Source organism: Struthio camelus, chromosome Z (assembly GCF_040807025.1).
Source record: "Struthio camelus isolate bStrCam1 chromosome Z, bStrCam1.hap1, whole genome shotgun sequence".
Lineage (NCBI taxonomy): Eukaryota > Metazoa > Chordata > Aves > Struthioniformes > Struthionidae > Struthio > Struthio camelus.
Window position 1 is genome coordinate 43,129,079 of NC_090982.1, and position 20,674 is coordinate 43,149,752.

General features: G+C 40.3%; 1 protein-coding gene across 11 annotated transcripts in view; it reads left to right on the forward strand.

The window, feature by feature from the left end:
- Positions 1-20,674, forward strand: part of LOC104150539 (semaphorin-6A) — a 377,711-nt gene that overhangs the window by 309,235 nt on the left and 47,802 nt on the right. For all 11 annotated transcript variants that reach the window (XM_068927183.1, XM_068927188.1, XM_068927182.1 and 8 more), the window contains 8 exons: positions 2,560-2,697; positions 5,350-5,467; positions 10,756-10,816; positions 12,379-12,441; positions 13,295-13,396; positions 16,188-16,278; positions 19,265-19,384; positions 20,465-20,553. In XM_068927183.1, the coding sequence (XP_068783284.1) occupies positions 2,598-2,697; positions 5,350-5,467; positions 10,756-10,816; positions 12,379-12,441; positions 13,295-13,396; positions 16,188-16,278; positions 19,265-19,384; positions 20,465-20,553 (744 nt within the window). In that variant the 5' untranslated portion in view covers positions 2,560-2,597. The remainder of the gene's footprint in view (positions 1-2,559; positions 2,698-5,349; positions 5,468-10,755; positions 10,817-12,378; positions 12,442-13,294; positions 13,397-16,187; positions 16,279-19,264; positions 19,385-20,464; positions 20,554-20,674) is intronic.

Genomic DNA, 20,674 nt, shown 5'->3' on the forward strand with positions numbered 1-20,674 from the left:
TACTAGAGCAACGGAGAGTTAGGCTTTTTTCTCTCTTCCCTCCCTTCCTTTCCCAGAAAATATCCTGAAGACTGACAGAGTTCCATATACCTAAAAACCTTTGTACTATTAATCTGTTAGAAGGCAATGTGAGAGTACATTTGTTGGTTAATTCTTTTCAGGTAAAAGAAGAAAGATCTGGTCTGATAATGTGTCCATAAAATGATAGAGCAAACATGTTGGATGTTGCTAATTCTCCTGGAGGCTGTCTCCTGTATATATTTACGTACTGTTATACAGGTCTGAATTAGAAGAGTGTGATGGTACAGAATCGCCTACCAGAAAAGTTTTTAAAGCTCTGTAGTGGAGTGGTTGAGATTTATCTGCAGTACCTTAATGCTTTCCTTGTAGTGTACACACATTGTTAAGATAGCAGATGATGTGCTGCTAGGGAGTAACAGAAAGCAGCTATTCTTCTGCTCCAGAGTCTCACTGTGAGCCGAGTTTAGTTTGAGTAGTCAGCCTGCAGACCGATACAGTGGATGGATAAGGTTTACATGGAAGAATTGGATTGCTTGATAAGTTTCTTCCTATTAAACTGCCACTTCTCATCTGTATTTCAGAGAAGAATTTTGCATTGGATGGTAGTAATTGCAAGAGGGAGAGAATCGAAATCTGTTTGTGTATTAAGAGAAGATACTTTGTTACTTATAAAAAGATAGATAAAAAAGATAGATATAGATCTTATCTTTAATTCAAACCCTTTGAGGGAAACTGGGTTTCCAAGTATTACACTTACTTCTGCTGTTTATTTCTACTTTGGGCGTTCCTAAGGGCCCTAAATGAGGTTCAGCTGGGCACAGAAATAGAACGAAACAGTTCCTGCCCTAGAGAGCTCACAGTGAAGACAACATTTAAGAGGTGATTAAAGAGACAAATAGAGAAAACAGATAAAGAAAGTGTCTGCAGGCAGGCACAGCTGTGTCAGTGGTCCTATGCTGCTATCAGCCTAACCAGTGCTAGATGGAAACACTTCTGGTGCTTGTATGTGCTATCTTCCAGGATTCATTCTCACATAAGATGTAATAGACAGACAGTTTCTGTATTGTACTATATTGTTCTTGCTGTTTTATCTTTGACATGCTTCTGACATTGCTTAGTTAAGGGGTCAGTCAGTGCCTCATATTAAATTTTATTTTTTCTGGACTCAGGCTTTGATTAATGAAAACAGAGAGTCAGCCAAGTTTCCAATTTGTGTGTTTGAATAATAATAAGCAAGCATGGAGTGTAATAAATCATTAGTCCTTATGAACTGTATTGCCCTACAACGAAGTCTCTATTCCAGTCCGTTATCAGAGCTGAAATTTTATTTTAAAACAAATATCCAATAAGGCAAATTAATTATTGTGGCATCTTTAATAGGATAAATGCTGAGGAATCAGCTGTGTCTGTGAAACTGCAAGTCAAAATGCAACACTCAAGACTTGTTAATACTGTTTTTTGGTATAGAGAAAGGAGATTTAGGTGTCTAATATTAAATGGTGTTGCAGAAGGGCAAGTTAGCACTTTGTCTGCCAAATTAAGTTTCAAAGACTATGTAGGTTATGAAGTTTGACTTTCTGCCCATAAATCTTGAATGATTGACAGACTACTGTAAAATAGCTTTGTTCAAAAAGAATCTTTGGCAGGTGGCATCAAAGGTTTGAAACTCTGGAAGGGATGAAAAGAAAACCTCACTTTTACACTGGTTTTCCCTGCAGATCAGCTCCTGTATGAAATTTGCCTGGGAATTATGAGCTATTTACTGTATTATATGCTATTTTCTTTCACGGTATCCAAAGGCTCCTGTGGTTCTTTTTATCTTGAAGATTTAGGGTTTTGGTTTTTTTTTTTTTTTGGTACATGAAATGTGAATGAGTGAATGCATGAATAGAACACAGGGAAGAAAAATCGTGTTTTTAGACAGTTCTGTTCACCCTTATTTTATCCCAAGTTGGAGTATTAGTTTTATGGCACCTAAATTTATGGGTACATATTTTTACGGTAAAGCCCACTGACATGTTCTGCATGCTCTATCAAGCTCTCTGTGTTTCTTCACTTGATTCATAGCTCTGCGGGGTATGAATCAGTCCTGTAGTATAACCCTTAATCTCTTTTTAACATGAATAATGTAGTGTATTTTTTATTTATGGTGTATGTCATCATCTAATTATGTCAACCTAGCCAAAGAAATGGCAGACTAAATATTTGCTGAAAACCTCTTGTCAGCTGTCGATCAGCGCAGAAGACAAAGTTTCTTTATTGTGCACAAGCAGCTGAGACGGAAAATTCTCAGTAGCACACAAATATTGAAGTCTGTCCTCAACCAAGACATGGCACTGCTGGAGCATGGACTAAAGAAGAAAGGGCCTGGCAGGGCAATTCCTGCTTAGAAGTACAACGTACCTCTTTGATTACAGGGAGAGGTTTGAGAAGAAGGAACGATCCCTTTGTTTTCCATTGTCTCCTTTAGTTTTTCTGTATGCGTTGGTTGAAGCTGAATCGATAAGAAGCCCTTATGCTCTTGTTTGTCTTCTACAGGGTGAAGTGCAGAAGTAACGTCTCCCAGCTGAACTACTATGAGGTCAGAAGCCTTGCTGCTATATTTCACACTGCTACACTTTGCTGGGGCTGCTTTCCCAGAAGATTCTGAGCCAATCAGTATTTCGCATGGCAACTGTAAGTATAAGACTCCAGAGGTCTTCATTTCCTTGGTACTGATCAGCAGACTCCCCATTAACAGTATTGTATTACAGTTGCAATGAATAAAGTTGTTTTTCCTGGTCTCTCCCAGGTCAGGTAATTTATATTCTCCAATATTAGTAGAAAAGCTAGACTTTCTCACATTCGCTTATGATTACTGGGTGGTGAGCTGTTTGCTCCTCAAAAACGGGAGCCTTTCTCCTCCTCAGACAGACACTTCAATAGCATAATCAAACCCAATTTCTTGTTTTATCTAGCAGCAAATGAGGGAAGCTTTTTTTTTTTTTTCTTTCCCTCATGATCAAAGGGTTCCTCACCTGCATTGTGAAAACAACGTTCTGGATAACCAGCCAAGCACCTCAGAGTATCAAGTGTAGTACACTAATGAAACTAAGCTGTGAAAACATAATTCATTGATCTAACACAAATAACCAAACTTATTTCTTCAAGCTCTGATGAATTCCACTGTAGCATTTGGCGTTTTTGCCTAGAAAGCTTGCTGGAAATTTTGATTTAAAAAAAGGCAAGAAAAAGGATCTTTTGTAACAGAATCTCTCTTCTTTCTTACTAGTAGCAATTGGCAGACTCTCGATATCTAGGGTAACAGACAGCTGCAAGTCAGTAGTGAGATTTAGTAGATAAACAGGTGGAGAGCTTTCTTAGCATCTGACCCGGCAAAACAGGCTTAGCATAAGTGATTCTTCCTCATTTACCACAGCTCAATTATGATTACTCCCAAAAAAAAGTCTTCTGAAGTTCCAAGGGTTCAGATATTTAAAAGGAAGCACTTGGGTCTGTAAAAGTGTGCTAATGAGTGGTGAATCGTCAGTGGGTTGGTAGGTTTGTCTTAACATCTTTCTTTGGATCAGCAGTTTGATTTTGAAGTGGATCTCCTGATGGTCCTTGCTTACTGTGCCTTGGGGTAGTCGTGGGGCATGTAAACTAGACCTTTTTGGATAACACTAAACTGAAAGGCAGACTCCAGCAGCACGCTTAGTGTGTTCCGACTGCTGATAGGCATCCAGTCCGTGGGACGAGGCTAGAGCTGCTCCGAAGTAAACCCCTTTCAGCACCAACTTTTTACCCTCCAGTCAGGTGATGCTAATCACCCTTGCTAATGTAGATTTAAGCAGTCTTGATCCTTTTGGAGAAATGGAAGCATGGGATAACTTCTTTGTCTCCATAACAGGGTGCTGAAGTCTGCACAAATGTACAGGCTTACTCATGTAAGATCAGCGAGTTTTAAAGGGGACAGTATTGAACAGAGGAGAGCTTGAAAGTTAAAACTTGGCATTCGCATGTAAATCTTGATCAGAAGGATTAAGCTTCTGAACACAAATCCTGGCTGAATTTTGCTAATTTGTTTCTCTAAAAACACTCAGCATCTATTTTACAGGGAGGTTACTGTTTCTACCCAGTGCTATCGCCAGGCTTAATGACACACGGTCGTCTCAAGTGCTTTGCCCAAGCCACGCTATGAATCAGTAGTTTAACCGAGCTTAACAGGGAGAATGCTTTTAGAGGACAGTAACTGAAAACGTTGAAGCAATCTCTGAGTTTTTGAAGAAACAGACTCCTTCAAGGTAGCTCCATGTTTCTGGGAAAACATATTGGTGGGAAAAGGCAGAGGCATGGCTAGATGCTAGTCAACTCTGTGTAATACACACAGCAGGTTTTGCATTTATGCTGCTGCTTATCAGAGATGTATGCTCCTCCTATCTTTCAATTGTCTTTTTGTTTACTTAGCTTGCTCCCTAGTTTGTGCATCTAGGTGTCACTATCGTGTATACGTACTTAACAGCAAGGTGGCTCCTAGACAGACTATTCACTCTTTTTGTAGACAGTACACACAGATCCTGAGGAGCACCAGCACACCTTGGGTATGGTGAGGTCTCACCAAGTAAACCATGCGAAAAAGCAAATAAATGCTCCTGCTGACTGATAGGGAGGAAAAAGCTCGCTTGTTGATAGCATGAACTCAATACAGGGCTTCCAGTTAGAATTGTTGTCCAGTTGCCAAAAGAGCTGCAGTATCAGACTGGTTGCCAAAATAATATTCAGTGACTTTCATTTTATAAAATTCAAGTAATGGTTACCCACAGTTTCTCAGGAATCCCCACAGCTGCCCTACAATGGTAGCCTGATTCTGTAGGAAACCCATGGAGCTGGCTGTTTATGCTGAGCAGAGCCAGGGCTTTTGCTCTAACCACCACCAATCTAGTCCTGGTGGTGATTGATGGGCTGCTGTAAAGCAGCTTTGTCCCACTAGATGCACTTTGGCAGCCGGCAGCCAGAATTTAAACTCTGCAAGCGGTGAAAGAAAAACTGTGAGAAAGTGTTGAGTACCTGTATGCCACGAGCTCCAGAGCAGCTTTAAGTTCTAAAAAGTCCCAGTTTTCATTTTCTAAAAAGGTAATGACTTTCTCCTTTGCAACTGCAAACAGAGGCTATAACCCTGAAGAGCTGTTCAGCCCTCTGTGCTAGTACCTTCATGCACCACGCTGTGTTGCTGGGGGAGAAAAGGAACTGTAGTTTTGGCACTGGGATGCTCCATGTTAACATGGTTTCACCTTGTGATTCTGTTTTGTCTTTTGCTTCTTCTCTGTGAACCGTTTTTTCCTTCCACAGATACAAAACAGTATCCGGTGTTTGTGGGTCACAAGCCGGGACGGAACGCCACGCAGAGGCACAGGCTGGACATCCAGCTGATAATGATCATGAACAGAACTCTCTACGTTGCTGCTAGGTCAGTAACCCCCCGCTTCCTCGCTCCCTCCTTGCTCTTTTCAGAGTGAGAAGGAGGAAAAATGGGATATTCCGAGTTTGGCTCGGGCCAGACATTTTATTTCTGCTTTTTCTCACCTTTGTAGCCTGTTAATAAGACATATTAGAAACCTTGTTAGTCAGTGAACTAAGGCTCAGTCTTGCCAGGTACTGAGCTATTCCTTTAAGGGTTGGGTACCTCCACCTCCCTTTGAATCCAGGGAGAGGAGGTTGCCAAAGGAATTGTTCAGCACTATCGCAGAGAGAGTTCATCCTCATTATCTCCTTAAAGGAGCCTGTAATTCTGTTTGCGCACACAATTAATTACATATTTTAGAGAATGATTCTGCTGATGCACAAATGCTTGTTTGAATAAGAGTTGTTAAACTTCAGTGTTGCTGTTTTAGGCACATTTTTAATATCATAAAACAAAAAAGAGAAAAACATGTTGGCTGCTGTTCTTTTGATGTACTCAGCAAGGTTAATTGAATTTGGTGTCTGGATTTTTTTTGGAGAGCTGTACTCTGCAGATACAAACACATGCCTTTATGTAAAAATTGCATATAGAGCCAGCCATTTATTTTGTGTAGCTCAACATAGCTTCAACTATCAGCTTCAGTGGAGCTATACCGATGTATACAGCTGCCAGCTGACACAGATCAGACATTAACACTTCCTCTCCCTACCTGTTCTTACCAGAGAGAGGCATTTGACATCTCGGAGTGGGAATTACCTGATGGGCACAGGATAAATGCACTAAGGGCTCAGATTAGTGAGAGCAGGTAGTGCAGCTCAGGAGCTCTTGGGCCCAGATCCTGTCTGGGACCTCCCTACAAGCTGTCCCTCCAGTAGCAGCCTATTTCCTACCTGCTTTCTGCTCCTTCTGCTGCCGAGAAATACCCCCTTCTGCGCGTGCCACAGAGAGCCAGGCTGTTGCTGCAGATGGGAGGAGTGGCGGGTGGAATGGCCAGGGAACAGCTGCCGAACGGGCAGCCGCTTGCCCAACGGCAGCTACCGGCCCTGTCCTCAAAGCCCTCAGCAGCCTCCAGGAGCTGCCAGGCTTTCTTCTCAAACAGTTACTCCCTGTCTTCTGGGTGTATCCCTGCAGCGAGGATCTTGCCTGTTGACCTTCACTTGGCATGAAGTAATTGGCTGCTTTCACCAGCAGAATCACTGAGTTTTCTAAATACCACCAATTTCTTTTTTCCTATTTTCAATACTGCTTTTTCCTGACCAAGTCATCACACTGCCTCTTGCACGTGCGCTCCCAAGTAGCGTAAGCCGTACTTCTTTGACATGCACAGCTTCCAGGCGCAGAAGGCACCAAAAGCTCATGTCAGCTCTAGTATTCTGCAGTGCAAAGCATACTCTCAGGAAATGACTAGCCACCTGGGCCAGTCCCTAGTTTTCCCTTTGTGTCAGGTCTTGGCAAAGAGTGTATAGACCAAATAATACATGGTTATGCAACACGGGACTGCGTTTTCTTTTCTTCCGTGAGATGTTTGGATTCATGTTGTGAATATTTTTGTTGGCCAGGCCACTACCAGACATCCAGGCCCTCTGCATCTTCTTCCTTCTTCAGGGAACTGTTGCAGAGTTGGTTCTAGGGTACGAAGAATGGACAGTCCCACAGGGAAGCCTCTCTAAGCTTTGCCTCAGCTCAGTGCTTAATATTTTTGCTGCATTTAGTGTGATAATGAGCAAAGGGTGGGAGTGGAGTGGTTTGAAAGGTGGTAGCAGGATTTCCTTCTTTTCATGGCTGAGTTCCCCTTGCTTTCCTTATTTGTTTTCTTTTAAATTAGCAAATTATTTGCAGTGAGAAGGTGGTAAATCCATTTTGTGGACTTTGCACTGTTGTACTTATAGCTTGTTCCCAGACTGAAAGACTGACGCAATTACAGTGTTGCAGTGCCCAAGCAATTGACTCTACAACAGGAAAAGCCTGCTGAACATTTTGGGATATGCAGCTACTGTGTATACAAGTTATATGAAGAATGTTGATTTGGGGGAAGAATGTGTATATTAGTGTGTGCATATACATTCTAGCCTAATATATAATTATGCACATGTTTAAAATAATGTCTTATAATAAGAGAGGGCGTAGATACTCCTAGGAGCTAGTGACCTGCAAAAAAGAACAAAGACCTCATCTGTTCTGTTCTTACTCAAGCACAAGAAATCTTCTTACACTTTTTTCCTTCAGTAACTCAAAAACCCTGAAGCATATTCTTTTCCCCCTCCACATGTTATTGGAATCCCTGCTGGGCTGAGAAGACTGTGTGATATAAGTTAAAATTCAAAGGTCATTTTTTATCTTCGCGTGATAAACTCCAAAAAATGAGTCATCTTTTGATAATTAGTGTGAATGAAAGTTTATAGCTATAACACTGCATCTCCTTTAGTGGTGGTAATAAACCTAGAGACTGAAGCAAATGTGAACACAATCAAAGGTGTTTCTGCAAGAGCTTTGTAACAAGATTAATTGAAAACTGTAGTTAGCAGAAATCCCTTAGCTACCATATCAGATGTTGCTTTCATGCTGTTTTTTTAGGTATCTAAATACAGTGATGCTAAGTTTGCATGTGTACCCAATTATCTGAAAAGCAATGAAAACAAATGATTAAATATTGAGAGTTTTTGATTTGAGGTTGTTGGATGGCGCTTTTTTTTTCTTTTTGTTTGTTTGTTTGTTTGTTTTTTAGAAATTCCAGTACCCAGTGTTTGTTTTGCAGTCAGTTTCCGTGGGGAAAACAGGGCAAACTCAGATTTCAGAACCTCTAACAACTTATTACTGAGTGACTGGCATTGAACACAATTTCTTTGTCTGTCAGGTGCCTCTTTTGGCATGCATACTGGCTATTATCAAATAAAATCTGGTTCATATGGAAGGGCTTCAGTTCATGTTACAGGACAGAGATAGTCAACCAATGTAAACTAACTCAAGTGAAGCCCATGAAGCCACATTGCTCTGCAATTAGAATATCTGTCTTCTAGTCCATAAAGAAGTAACTGTTTTCTTTTTTCTCCTTGGAAGGGGCTCTATCTGTCTGACTCTTTCTCTCTCTCATGCATACACCCTTTTCGAAGTTCCCTGTGTCTCCTCCTCCCATTGTATTGTGTGGTGGCTGCTTTTGTTCACATTATCTGTTACCTCTCATATGTATGTACAAAATGGTTTATTGAGCCCCTGAAGCATCAGAACGATTCCCTCCTCTTTTGCAGTTACACATTTCCAGACGTTGCACAGAGTGGCCAAGGGTCATGCACAGCCGGTGGCATTATTTAAATTCCCTTCCTCCACAAGATTATGCCATGGCAACAAAATTCAGTTCTGCTGACTGGAGGTGGGAAAAACGGAAGCCCTCGGATTAAGTCAATTTGTGTTAGAATAACTTAATTAGCAGCGAGCTGTACACATACCGCAGCTAGTGGATAGTAGGAGTTAGGCAGTAGTGGGAAAAGGAGGGCAAGGACAATCCCTTATTGTTTGTAGTTAGAGAACCTTCCCCAGAATTTGACAGCTCTCTCACTTTCCGCTGACGTTGTCAGCAACTATATTTTAAATATGGCATGAGAAAATGATACATAGTTTGCCAGATACAAACCCTCTGTAAGATGACCCAGTAACGTAGCATCTGAATTTTCTTTGAATTGTTTGCTAAACCATAAAGCAAGTCCCCCCCCCAAAAAAAAACAAACCCAACTGCTGCAGACCAAGATTGGTAAGTAAAATTAAGAGCTGTGCTTGTAGGGGGTTTTTAGAGGCCTTGCAGCGCCTCATTTTTTTATACAGTAGGACCAAAGGAAACAAAGAATGATGTACATAGAAAGGAAATTGTGCACTAATCTACGAGGCTGATATGCTAATAAGTAATCTTATTCCAGCATTGACCCTGACCATTGCTCTGCCAATAAAGTCAGGCAAATAATAAACTGAAGCATTAAACCTGCCTTGTCAGTAAATGACAGTTTGTGCAGAGATTGGAGGGAAAAAAAAAACCCCACAGCTCCTCATTCTGGCATCTTAACAAAGCAAACTGCCTCAAGTGCCATAGAAGACGGTAGATTTTTAAAAGCCAGTTCCCAGTAACAATGCTGCCCCTTTTCTCCACGTGAGAAAAGTGTTGCTTATTTTTCTTATAGCAGAGTGTTTTGTGTCTGCTTTAGACTAGCGCTGTTTCCCCCAAACCTGATAAAATGAAGCTAATCTTGACAGCAGAGATTTCTGAAATGGAAACAGCCTGTATCCTACTTTTCAGCAGACTCCTGTGGAGACCCCTTCAGTGCTGTGGATCATTCTCCAGCTGCACAGCTTCCTGCATTTTGAAAAAAGTCAATGTTATTGCAAGGAAAAATGAGATGCTCAATGTTGTTCCTCGCCTCCTTCCCAGTTTGGTGTGGCTGTTGCTATAGTTCTGTGGGTTGGTGGGGTTTTTTTGAATTTTAGGCTCCAGACAAAAATGTCCTTGTTCTCAGCTTACATAGAGGAGAACATTTTAAAATATCTCTTCACCTGAGCAGCTGAGTCTATTTCCTCTTTCCAAGGAGAGATTGGCAGCTAATTGTAGAGAGAGCCAGGTTCTCAGGAAAACAAGAAGGTAAATGCAAGCAAGAAGCATAAACTTTTTTCAGAGGAATGTTTTGCAGTTTAATTTGGCCATAGTTGTGTGAGGAGAAGAATGATTCCTGGGAACAGTTTTGTGATTGTCAACCTTTTCCCTTCCATATTGTCAATCAGATTATCACAGCTGAGGTTAGAGGCATAATTATTAAAAATAAAAGAGGAGGGAAGAAGAAAAAAGCATTAACCTCTTCTTAACCCTGAATGGCTAAATGTGGCATGGTGACTACTATCCCAGGAAGCTGGCAAAGGTTATCTGAGGAGGATTGCAGCTGATTTCAGGATACGCAAAAACATCTGCACGCTAGACCATAGCATCTAGTGTAAGACCTATAGAGCAGACGTGATAAGGGGCTCATCTCCTTTCCAAAATCTCGCTTGTTCAAATAGTCACTTTCGAGAAGGAATCTTGTTTGGAAGTTTTGTAGAATTTCTTCTTCTTTTTTTTTTCTCCTTAAAGGGAAGGAAGATAGTTTATATATGGAAGTGCTTTACTGGGAAAAGCAGGCAATGCTGTCAGTACTGTTCCCTAGTAAAACCTGTGGTCTTTTTTGAATGGATTATGGATTATCTTGTGATAGGTAGCTCTCTTCATAGACAGTGAACTGACTACTCCGTTTGACTTTGCATTTGTTTGCCTTTTTTTACAGGGACCATATTTATACTGTTGATATGGACACATCACATACAGAAGAAATTTATTTTAGCAAAGTAAGTAGCTTTTATCATCATCCAGAAACCAAGGACACTAGAACAAGCTTCAAATAAATAGGAAGATGACATTGTTTCAAACAACTTGCCAGCGCTGCTGTAAAAACTGTAATAATCAAGTAAGATGGCATTGCTAATCATATTTGGGGAAAGCTAGAATAGCAGTCATGTCCTCTGTGAATTTCTGATAAGTGATTTAGCTGGGCTGATAAGCAATCCATACTGAAATGCAGTGAGGTCCCTGGTGGAGCATCCATCAAACGTCTATTCATTTATACTCTGCAGCTTTCCGTAACTGCTGTACTATCCCAATTAAGTATACTGAAACTTTCATCATAAAAAGCAAATGTTATTTACATATTTTCATGCACACAGATTTTATTCACTGATGCCAGTACTCACTCAATAAAATCTTATTTGGCATCAATTTGTAGATGTATTCACATTATCTCCATGGGAAGTTACATCCAAACTAAGAGCAGCTTTGCCTGCATGGCCGTATTGAACATTAACATACACATAACTAGAAGTAGCCTCCCTTCAGCTCCTTTGCATTGCATGCGCATTGTGTAATATGTGGCAAACACAGCCTTGGTCCTTTGGAAGATCGCATGAATTTGGCCACCGGATGGATTGCACTGCAGGAGGGAAGAGTGTTTATTATTAACATTCAGTGATGCTGAAGATGAGCTTATGCCTTGTAACTCTTCAGAAAAATGAGGTCACAGGCTTGTAATGGAAAGAATAGTGTTGTTACGTTCATGGTAAATGTTTAAGCTAAGAGACCTTAGTGAATGCGTATTGTCTCAGTTTACTGATGGGAAACGCTGTCAGGATTAAAATCATGGTTATCATGTCAAAGGTGTTACTACCTTAGACAACAGGTTTTTAGATCAGGTTTTATTATAATTAATCAGCCTGTGACATTTGACCACTTCTGAAACTTACCGCGAATTTCATGACTTCATAAAAGGGCTGTTTCCAAAATGCGGTGGAGACTCGGACAAAAATCCAGGCTGGGATTTACCTATGAGCGTTCCAGAGGAACAACGTTAGCAGATGAAAACTGGAGTATTTTGATAGGTAGAGGGTTCTCTGAGCCTGTTAGCTGATGTGAAGTGATAAGAATTACCTGAATTTGATTAGTTTGCTCATCTAAAATGTCCCCTGCAGAATGCATATTCCAGTAGGATAATGACAGGGTTTGTAGTCCATAAGTGTTTATTCTGATTTGCAAAACAAATTAAAAGAAGAGAGAATGCAGTACTTATAAGAAACGTGCATATATTTTTTTCAGTTGGCCTATTGCTAAATTCAGTTGTTTGCAGGCTTCAAAAAATGAGATCAGTTTCTAGTTTAATGAATAGATAGCAACACAAAATTAAATGACTGTTCTGCATCGCTGATCTTTCATTGTTATGGTGAATTAATCATGGAGAAAGGGTGCAGAAAGCTTTCAATAAGTATATGTTCAGCAGCTAGTCTTCCCCGGGGACTTTTACTTTTGAAATCAAATGCAACAACCTCTGGGCTCTAATTGATTTCTTTCTTGATCCTTGCAGAAATTGACATGGAAATCTAGACAAGCTGATGTAGACACATGCAGAATGAAGGGAAAACATAAGGTTGGCAATTTTCATTTCTCCTGCATCTGCCACTTTAGTTTAGTTGTTTGACCGTTATCTCAGGCCACTGTCTGTGATGTGGAATGGATCATGCCGTTCACTTCTTTGCTAGTAACTGCTTTATCCGTCAACTTATTGAAGGCTTTAATTTGCAAAAATGGTTCACTTTTAATGTGATAAAACATTATGACAGGAGCCACAGCAACATCCCGAAACACTGAGTGCGCTGGGGATTTTGGACATAGTGCTAGGTATACTGAATTGGTTTAACGTTGCTTCAACGGCTAAGTGCTGCAGTCCATCCTCCCCTGGGAATTTACAGAGAAATGTATATAAAGCATCAGAAAGTATGAGTGTTTGCAGGTGTAGAAAGATTTGAGTTTGATCAGACACCAGTTTTCCCCGAGTGTAAACTATGACTAACGTAAGTGGGGTCAGAATTAGGTTTTAGACTCTTTGTACCTGCTCCCCCTTCCAGTTATATCAATGCATTACGTTAGCTTAACTGGTGATACTACTCTTACAGCAACATAGATGAGAAGAAAATCAGGACTTTGCTCTTGAAGAAAGCAGCAGCATTCAAAAATAATTAATCTATGTGAACAACAGCAAAATCTGAGCTATATTATGAATATCATATCCTCAGTCCTTTGCAACCATTTTTTAAACCAATAGAATGGAAATTGATTGTATTTTTGTCAGTGTCAATTAAAACACAGTTGAAATAAAGCCTAGAATATCACAGTGGCTACCAGCTAATTTCATTTTAGACCTGATGAAAGATCATAGCATAAAAATTAAGGCAGACACCCAGAATGCAGTAGCTGAAATACTTTTTATTATTTTTCTTCAGGATGAATGTCATAATTTTATTAAGGTTCTCCTAAAAAGAAATGAGGATACATTGTTTATCTGTGGAACAAATGCCTTCAACCCTTCCTGCAGGAACTACAAGGTATGTGATCTGTCTATGGGATTTCATTTATGCCCTTTCTTTCTTTTGGATTTATTGTGATTATGCTGGGAACAGCATGAGATGTGTCATTCAACAGTGCATCATTCAATTCTGTAGCGTTTGTCCTGGTTTCTTTCAATGCTGCAGAACTCCGTGTTGATTGGTTTTCTGAGGGTTGCTCAGATTGGTTACCTACTTCTTTGCAACTCCTCCATATCGCAGTGTATTGGCACTTTGCATTGCCCCCTCCATAGTTGCAAAGTTCCCCAGATCCCTACATGGATGTGGTGTTGCTTCTCAGAATGTCCCTAAATTTGTCACTGACACCACATTAAGACATAGGTGGATGCTGAGGATTATTACTGGGATGATTCATTTTAAATGTCTCCATTGTATTGATCTCAACTGCAAAGCCAGTTCTGAAGACACTTAAGGACTTTGCACAGTAAAACCCAGAACGATCAGTGTTTGGGACCCAGCAGAGAGGGAACCTACGAAGATCCTATGGTATTGCATGCTGTAAAAATGGTCGACAGCAGATCTCCGCAGGGAAAGACAGAGCAGGAAGGAGAAATGGATGTATCCCTCACCAATTGGGGCTCTACAAAGCCAAAACGTTATCTAGAGCATTGTAGAAAACTTTATTGGTCCGTGGATGGATACTGGCCATTAATTCACTAACCCTGATTTCTTCCTTAGACCTAGTGTGTCAACTGCATCTGCCTATTAACAGAGCCCAATTATTCAACTATTTTCCATTTCCTCAGGCTTGCACCCATGTAATCTGACATAACCCCATCAATGGATGTTTTTCGAGTAGCTTTGAAATTAATTGAGGTAGGGCGTTGATCTCCAGACTGCTTTTCCAGATTCTGCTGTGTCCCAAAAGTCATTTCTCATTCTTCTTCAGGTAGAAGAAAATTCATGCTGCTTCTAATGAAGTCATGGCACATTCTCATTGACTCAGAGGTGTCAGAGTTATCAGAAGAAACAGCATAAAGATATTAACATCCAGGAAAACAACTTCCTTAGTGGTATTGCTTGTGACTGCTGCTCTTCTTTCCTTTTTCTGCCATGCTGGTTTACCTCGTTTACCCGCTGTAAGAGCTGTAGCCTAGGAAACCAGTTAGAGAAGTTCAGCAGAGTATTTTCTTTCAATCTGTGAAGGAGGAATCTTATTCAAGTACAAGCTTGCATCGTAGTAATCAGTTGGTGTGTGTACCTGGTATAAAGCAGCAAGACGACAATAGGGGTTCTATTAATGGCCATTTCGTCTTCCTTTTCTCACGTCCTGCTTCTGGCACGCAGCTAGCTTTCCTGTTTGCAGCGCTGTATTTAGTATTCCACCACTGCTTGTCATTGCTTAGTGCTCGATACAACTAATGGTGCTAACAAATTTCAACTAGTCCTCTTGCTAGAAAGCTGTCTTCTAATACAAATAGTTTTCCGTGGCATCCTAATGTGAGGGATATAAATGGTCCTTCGTTCCCTTACTGCAGATGTTTCATTCCCCATGATATATGGCCTGTGCAGACTGCTTCACCTGTTGCTGAGCTGCCAGAGCTTGGATAGTAATACCGCGGGGAGTCTGCAGAAAGTCAGTCAGACACCTGCCCTGACTTTTCCTCTCTTTATTTCTAGCAGTAGAGACAGGGGACTAAAGACGTATCAAACAGAAGATGTGGCTGCCTCTCATCACTGTAAAGTGAAAGTGCAGATGAGCCTGGAATGTCAGGTGCAGTACAGGGAAAGTTGCTCAGGACTGTAACTCATTTCCTTTCACCGCCATTTGAAATGCTTTTCCATTCTAGAGTAAACAACTAATTCCCTTCAGTGGGTCCTGACAGAAAACAAATGATGACAAATCATCCACTGAATGACTTAAGTCCCATAACGTAGAAGCTAAAAGTTGATTGGAGTAGTTGATGGTGACGGATGGGTTATTTTTCATGCTCTGTAATTCTGTACTGTATGTGATTTATGCAGTGTAAATTGTTCAAGTTACTTGAATATGCTAGAAATACTTTTACCCCCCAAATACTGTAATATAAGAATCTTAAGCAGGTAAGAGCTGTACTTTTCCTCTGTAGCTCAGTAAACCCTCTTGAACTATGCATAAAGTTGATCTGTATATTTGTATAATTATTAGTACCTAGGGTGAATTCATTTCCCAGGAGTTACACTTAAGCCTGAGATTTTGCAATTTCTGCACAGATTAATTCTTGCCTGATGGTAAGAGGGTTTCTCCATGACACAGACTCAACTGATACAGTTACACTTGGAGAACATCCTTCTAAGTATGCAAATCAAGGAAGAGAGCACCACTGTTGTGACTAGAGCAGAAGGATCTCCGGACTTGAGGGAGAAAAATACACACACAGATAATTGTCCTAGTGTTGTTTCTTCTGACTGCTATGGCTTGCAGTCTTTTGCTGTGTATAAGAGCGCTTCTGTTGAATGACTATTGAGGATAAATTTTGAATCTGTGCCAGAACCACAGATGACATAGCCAGCTACAGTTCAACAGGAAGCTAGTGTACAGATAAAATATCAGACTTTTGTAAAATGTATTGGGATTACCTCTAAAGGGATGCCTGGCTTATAGGACACGCTTTTCCAGGCTGGTTTTATTTAATGCTGTAATTTTTGTTGGATTTTTAATTCACGGTCAGGAACGCAGTTACAGAAACAATCTTCTTTCCTGCCCAGAAATGAACAAACGCTATCATAAGTCACATCCTGGGTAATAAGTTCTGTTTCTTCGTCTGAAGAGCTTCCTTTCCTTTTTCAGATGGATACGCTGGAGTTCCTGGGAGATGAATTCAGTGGAATGGCCAGGTGCCCCTATGATGCAAAGCATGCCAATGTTGCATTGTTCGCAGGTAAAGAAGGATGGCTGTAATAATCTTTTGGCTTTCTGTGGTGCAGCCCAGGCTTACCATAGCACTGTATCTCTTGAATCCAGAATGCCAAAATCTAAAAGCTGGCAAAGGGAGTGGATAATGACTAAAAATAGGGGCCGTAAGGAAATCATTAGCACAGGAAACCTTGCCTTCTCTGGGATTAACTTCACTACCATAAACAACATTGCTTAAAGCCTCTGTTTCCTGATTCAATATTTCAGCATTTCCTGAATTCATGATAATATAATGCGAGATCAGTGTGAGGCCCAATTTCTGGCATCCTGCTACTACGAAAGTCAAGGACAAGGCTTGTGTGAACTTTAAGGGGGAGGGGTCAGGATATGCTCCTTTAACATCGCCAAACTAAGTTAATGAAAGGAAGTTAGGGAATGTGCTGTGATGTCCCCTTTTCCAGATCCAGAAGGAAAGGGAAGGTGATTTTATTTTAAAGCAAAAAACATCTTGACGTCCTATCACCAACTGTGGTAGACAAACAAGAAAAATCTCTTGATTAATAATGCTTTATGCTGCCTGCAGCAAAATGCAGTTAACTCTGATTTCTTCTACAGTAGTTAAAAATGTGGGTGCTTATTAATGGGGTTAATTTGAGCTATTGATTGTGAAATGTTATTTTGGTACCTCTCCTCTTCATAGATCCCTGATTAAATTGTTTCTTTATTGAACTTCTCTTACAGTGAAGCCTGTTGATCTTTTCTTAAACTTGGATGTAAAAAAGATGTAAAGATGAAACGAAAGCGCACCTATGATAATGTCACTCCTTTTTAGCACGTGTCTTGCTAGAAAGCATGACCTGTGGCTTATGTGGAAATATTTTAGGATTTCCTCTGAAAGTTGAAGAGTTTGTACATGTACCAGCCACTTTTAACAGAAAATCATGTTTGTGGCCAAAAGACTGTATTAACCACTACCGTGTTAGAGCTGGCGTGACCTGCCTTGCAACAGAGTTTTTATAGCGGGTTGTAGAAAATTCTTTTACTCCTAGCAGTGTAAATCAGTAGGTCCATTTGTTTCAAAAATAATAATGCTAATGATGATGGTGATGATATGTAATTTCTTTATTAAAGTCCAAAGAAATTCTCTGATTGTAGCAGATAGTTCTTAGGCCACGGAAATAGAGAGGCACCTTCAGAGAATGATTCATGCCGTATGTCTCAGATTCCTGTCTTAGGGCAGTCTGAATCACCCTTTGGAAGTGCCTTTCTTTTCACACTGGCCAGAGAAGGGATTTATGACCAACTTAGTCTAAACATTTACCTTACATGCAGCTAAAGTTATTTGCGATGAATCCCACTCTGTCACTGAAGAAGTCCACTCATTTTTTGAAAAAAAAAATATATATATATTCATAGAAATTATCATACTCTCTCTTGGGGTAATTCAGAACATAGGTTGATTCTTATGAAATATATTCTTACACAATAAAACCCTGCTGGCTTAAGAAAATCACTGTTTGATATGCTAGACTTATTGATCCCCATGAACTTTTCACAGTGCAGTGAAAAGCACTTTCCTAGCAGTTTAGGGCACTAATCCAGCTCACCTTAGTCTATTGGGTGCGCTTACATGAATATGGTTCTTGCAGCCTGTTGCTATTATGACTGATATGTGCAAATTGTAATTGGTCTTCAGGAACATGGCAGGAAAGAAAATGAATGTGTGATTATATTAACGTGACCTCAGACATCCATATCTAAACAATTTAGCTTTTTATTCTATTTTAAATTGGTTTTAGTATCTGCTTTTATTTGTTTTTTTTCCTGTTTTTGCTAAGAAAGCAAGCTCCTTTTTAAATAGCCAAATAATGGTAAGGATTGTAGGGTTCAGAACAAAGAGTATAGTCCTGCTAATAAAAAAAGTCTAATTTTTAAACCTTGAATGGAAATTCAACGTTGTCTATAATTGCAGTAAGGAGCACTTGACCAGTAGAAGCCTCTCACGAGAGGTGCTCCACTTTATCTTGGGTATGTCGCCAGTATCGATGCCATCAAGGCCCGATAAGCAGCATAATCTCTGTCAAACTAGATGTGGGTGATTCCGCGTTTTTGTAGACACAACTGAGACACAAGTTACTAGTCTTGCATTGCGATGTTTGTGCTCCCACTAGACACTGTCGTTCCAAGATATATCTCAGAAGCTGAAATAATCCCGTGTTACCATGACCCACAAACATGTTTGGCAACAAGTAACACCTTAAACTGTTGTCAGAGCTCAAGCTTTTACCTTGAGATTGTTTTGCAACTTTTTTTTGTCCTTTGGGTGCCATTTTGTAGACCCTTTCTGATCATTTTTCTTCCAATGATCTTTAAGAGAGAAGGATGCATAATTCATGTGGCGAATATCTACAATGCGTTTTAAAAAAGAAATATCGATGGGAAATCCTCCTCCCTCTTTTTGCATCCCTGTTTTGCCTGGGCTCCCTGCACACTGTTTAATTTTTTTACTAGTGATTTCTGAGAGAGGAGGAGTTACACATTAAAGCTCAGAGAGGGAGAAGTTCGAATAAGGATCAATTAGCTGACAGTCGCTAAGACTTGTCTAGTTTGCCCTCCTTCTTACAACTAACAGTTCTCTTTGGTCAGGCCCATATTTATTTTGCTCAGATCTGTAGGCAACTCTCTGACTTCCAGGCAGGTTAGAGAATTTATGAGCATTGAACTAGAGGCATTTACAGAGAAACTGGATGGGGTAGCTTGGTTTGACTTACGTAAAATGATAAAGTATTATTTCTTAGGGTGCCTTCTCCCACAACATTCCTCTGAAATTATAATTTTAAAGATGGGTGGCTTTTGTTCAGTTCCATCTGCCTAACTGGATTTTTTTCATTTCAGTGTTCCTAAGATTTCTGATCGTTTCATGCATCCCCCTTCATTTGATTGATGAGAGAAAGTAATTACATTATTTCTGTCACTCCTCCCCTTTTGGTTTTTCTTTCCTTCTTTCTCAGAGGGAAAGCTGTATTCTGCCACAGTGACCGACTTCCTTGCAATAGATGCAGTTATATACCGAAGCCTTGGAGATAGCCCAACCCTGCGGACAGTTAAACATGACTCAAAATGGTTGAAAGGTAGGCAAACAAACAAAACAAAACCAAAAAGCAGCATCTCTAATGAGAATCTTGGATTCCTGACAGACCTCTCTTGTCATTTAATTTCAGCAATGCCTTCTGGCAGAAGGAAGGAACTAAACTACATCTTTTACTTAAACAGATTCATTTATCTCTTTTCCTCTTCTCCTGACCCCAACTTACTGCACTTGACAGAAACTGTGAGCGTAGTAGAGCAAAATATATTCCAGCCAGCTTTCCGAGCTGAAATTCGTCAATTTACAGCTATTGGATGAAAGAGTTGGAATTTGCAGGGCTTAGTGCACTTGGCCTGTGCTTGAAACAATTCCTTCCCTAGGATTGTGTCAGCTAACAGTCAAGGCTTTGTGAAGTATAGAGAATTTGTTCTGCAGCATTAAGATTCATCAGTAAAAATAAAACTACGGGAATATTGCAGAGAGCCTTCATTTTATAGTTCTTTGGTACGGTACAGCTGCCATTGAATTAGGCAATTTGTGTGCTCTAAATACCTTCATTGTTAAGAACGGTGCTGTTTACTTTTACGTAGGTGTTACGAATAGTTAACATTTGTAGTGATTCTAAACAGTGAGCAAAGCCATAGTTTGAAGGCTTTTTCTGCTCGCAGAAATGTTTTGCCAGGTGTCGACTTTAGCTGTCCCACTTTGCTTGTTGCTACAGATGTGTATGGGCAGAAACAGTTACTTGGTTTGTTATTCGCTCCACACGCAGCCGTCAGGCCATAAAGAGCCCTATTTGGACCCCGCAGGTGTACCATTATATACACTGCCTCTTCACCTTTGCTTGTCCACTGTGCAGGGCAGACGTTTTAGTGGCAAGTACTTAGTTATTTTGCACAGATTCTCCGCAGATTTGCCCCCAGCTATCCTGTGCATCCCAGACATTGATTCTTCTGTGGTGGGTTGCGTTGCCTATTCTGAAAACTGAGCAAATTTGTTTAATGTGGGCACTTAATCTTTAGATATTTAGTGTGGATCTATTTGGCTTCTCTCTGCACCCTTACTGTATTTGCACACTACATGCTGTACATCGTGCCTAGACAGAATGTTATCTTTTTTCCAGAACCATACTTTGTCCAAGCAGTGGACTACGGCAACTATATTTACTTCTTCTTCCGGGAAATAGCAGTGGAGTACAACAGCATGGGAAAGGTAAGGGGGAAAAACATTGCTTTGAGTGTCTTTGTGACATTCAGGAGGAGAAACAGATATGCTGTGCTTGAACCAGTGCTGTTAGGAATGACCTTGAAATGAGAACCATAAATCATGATGA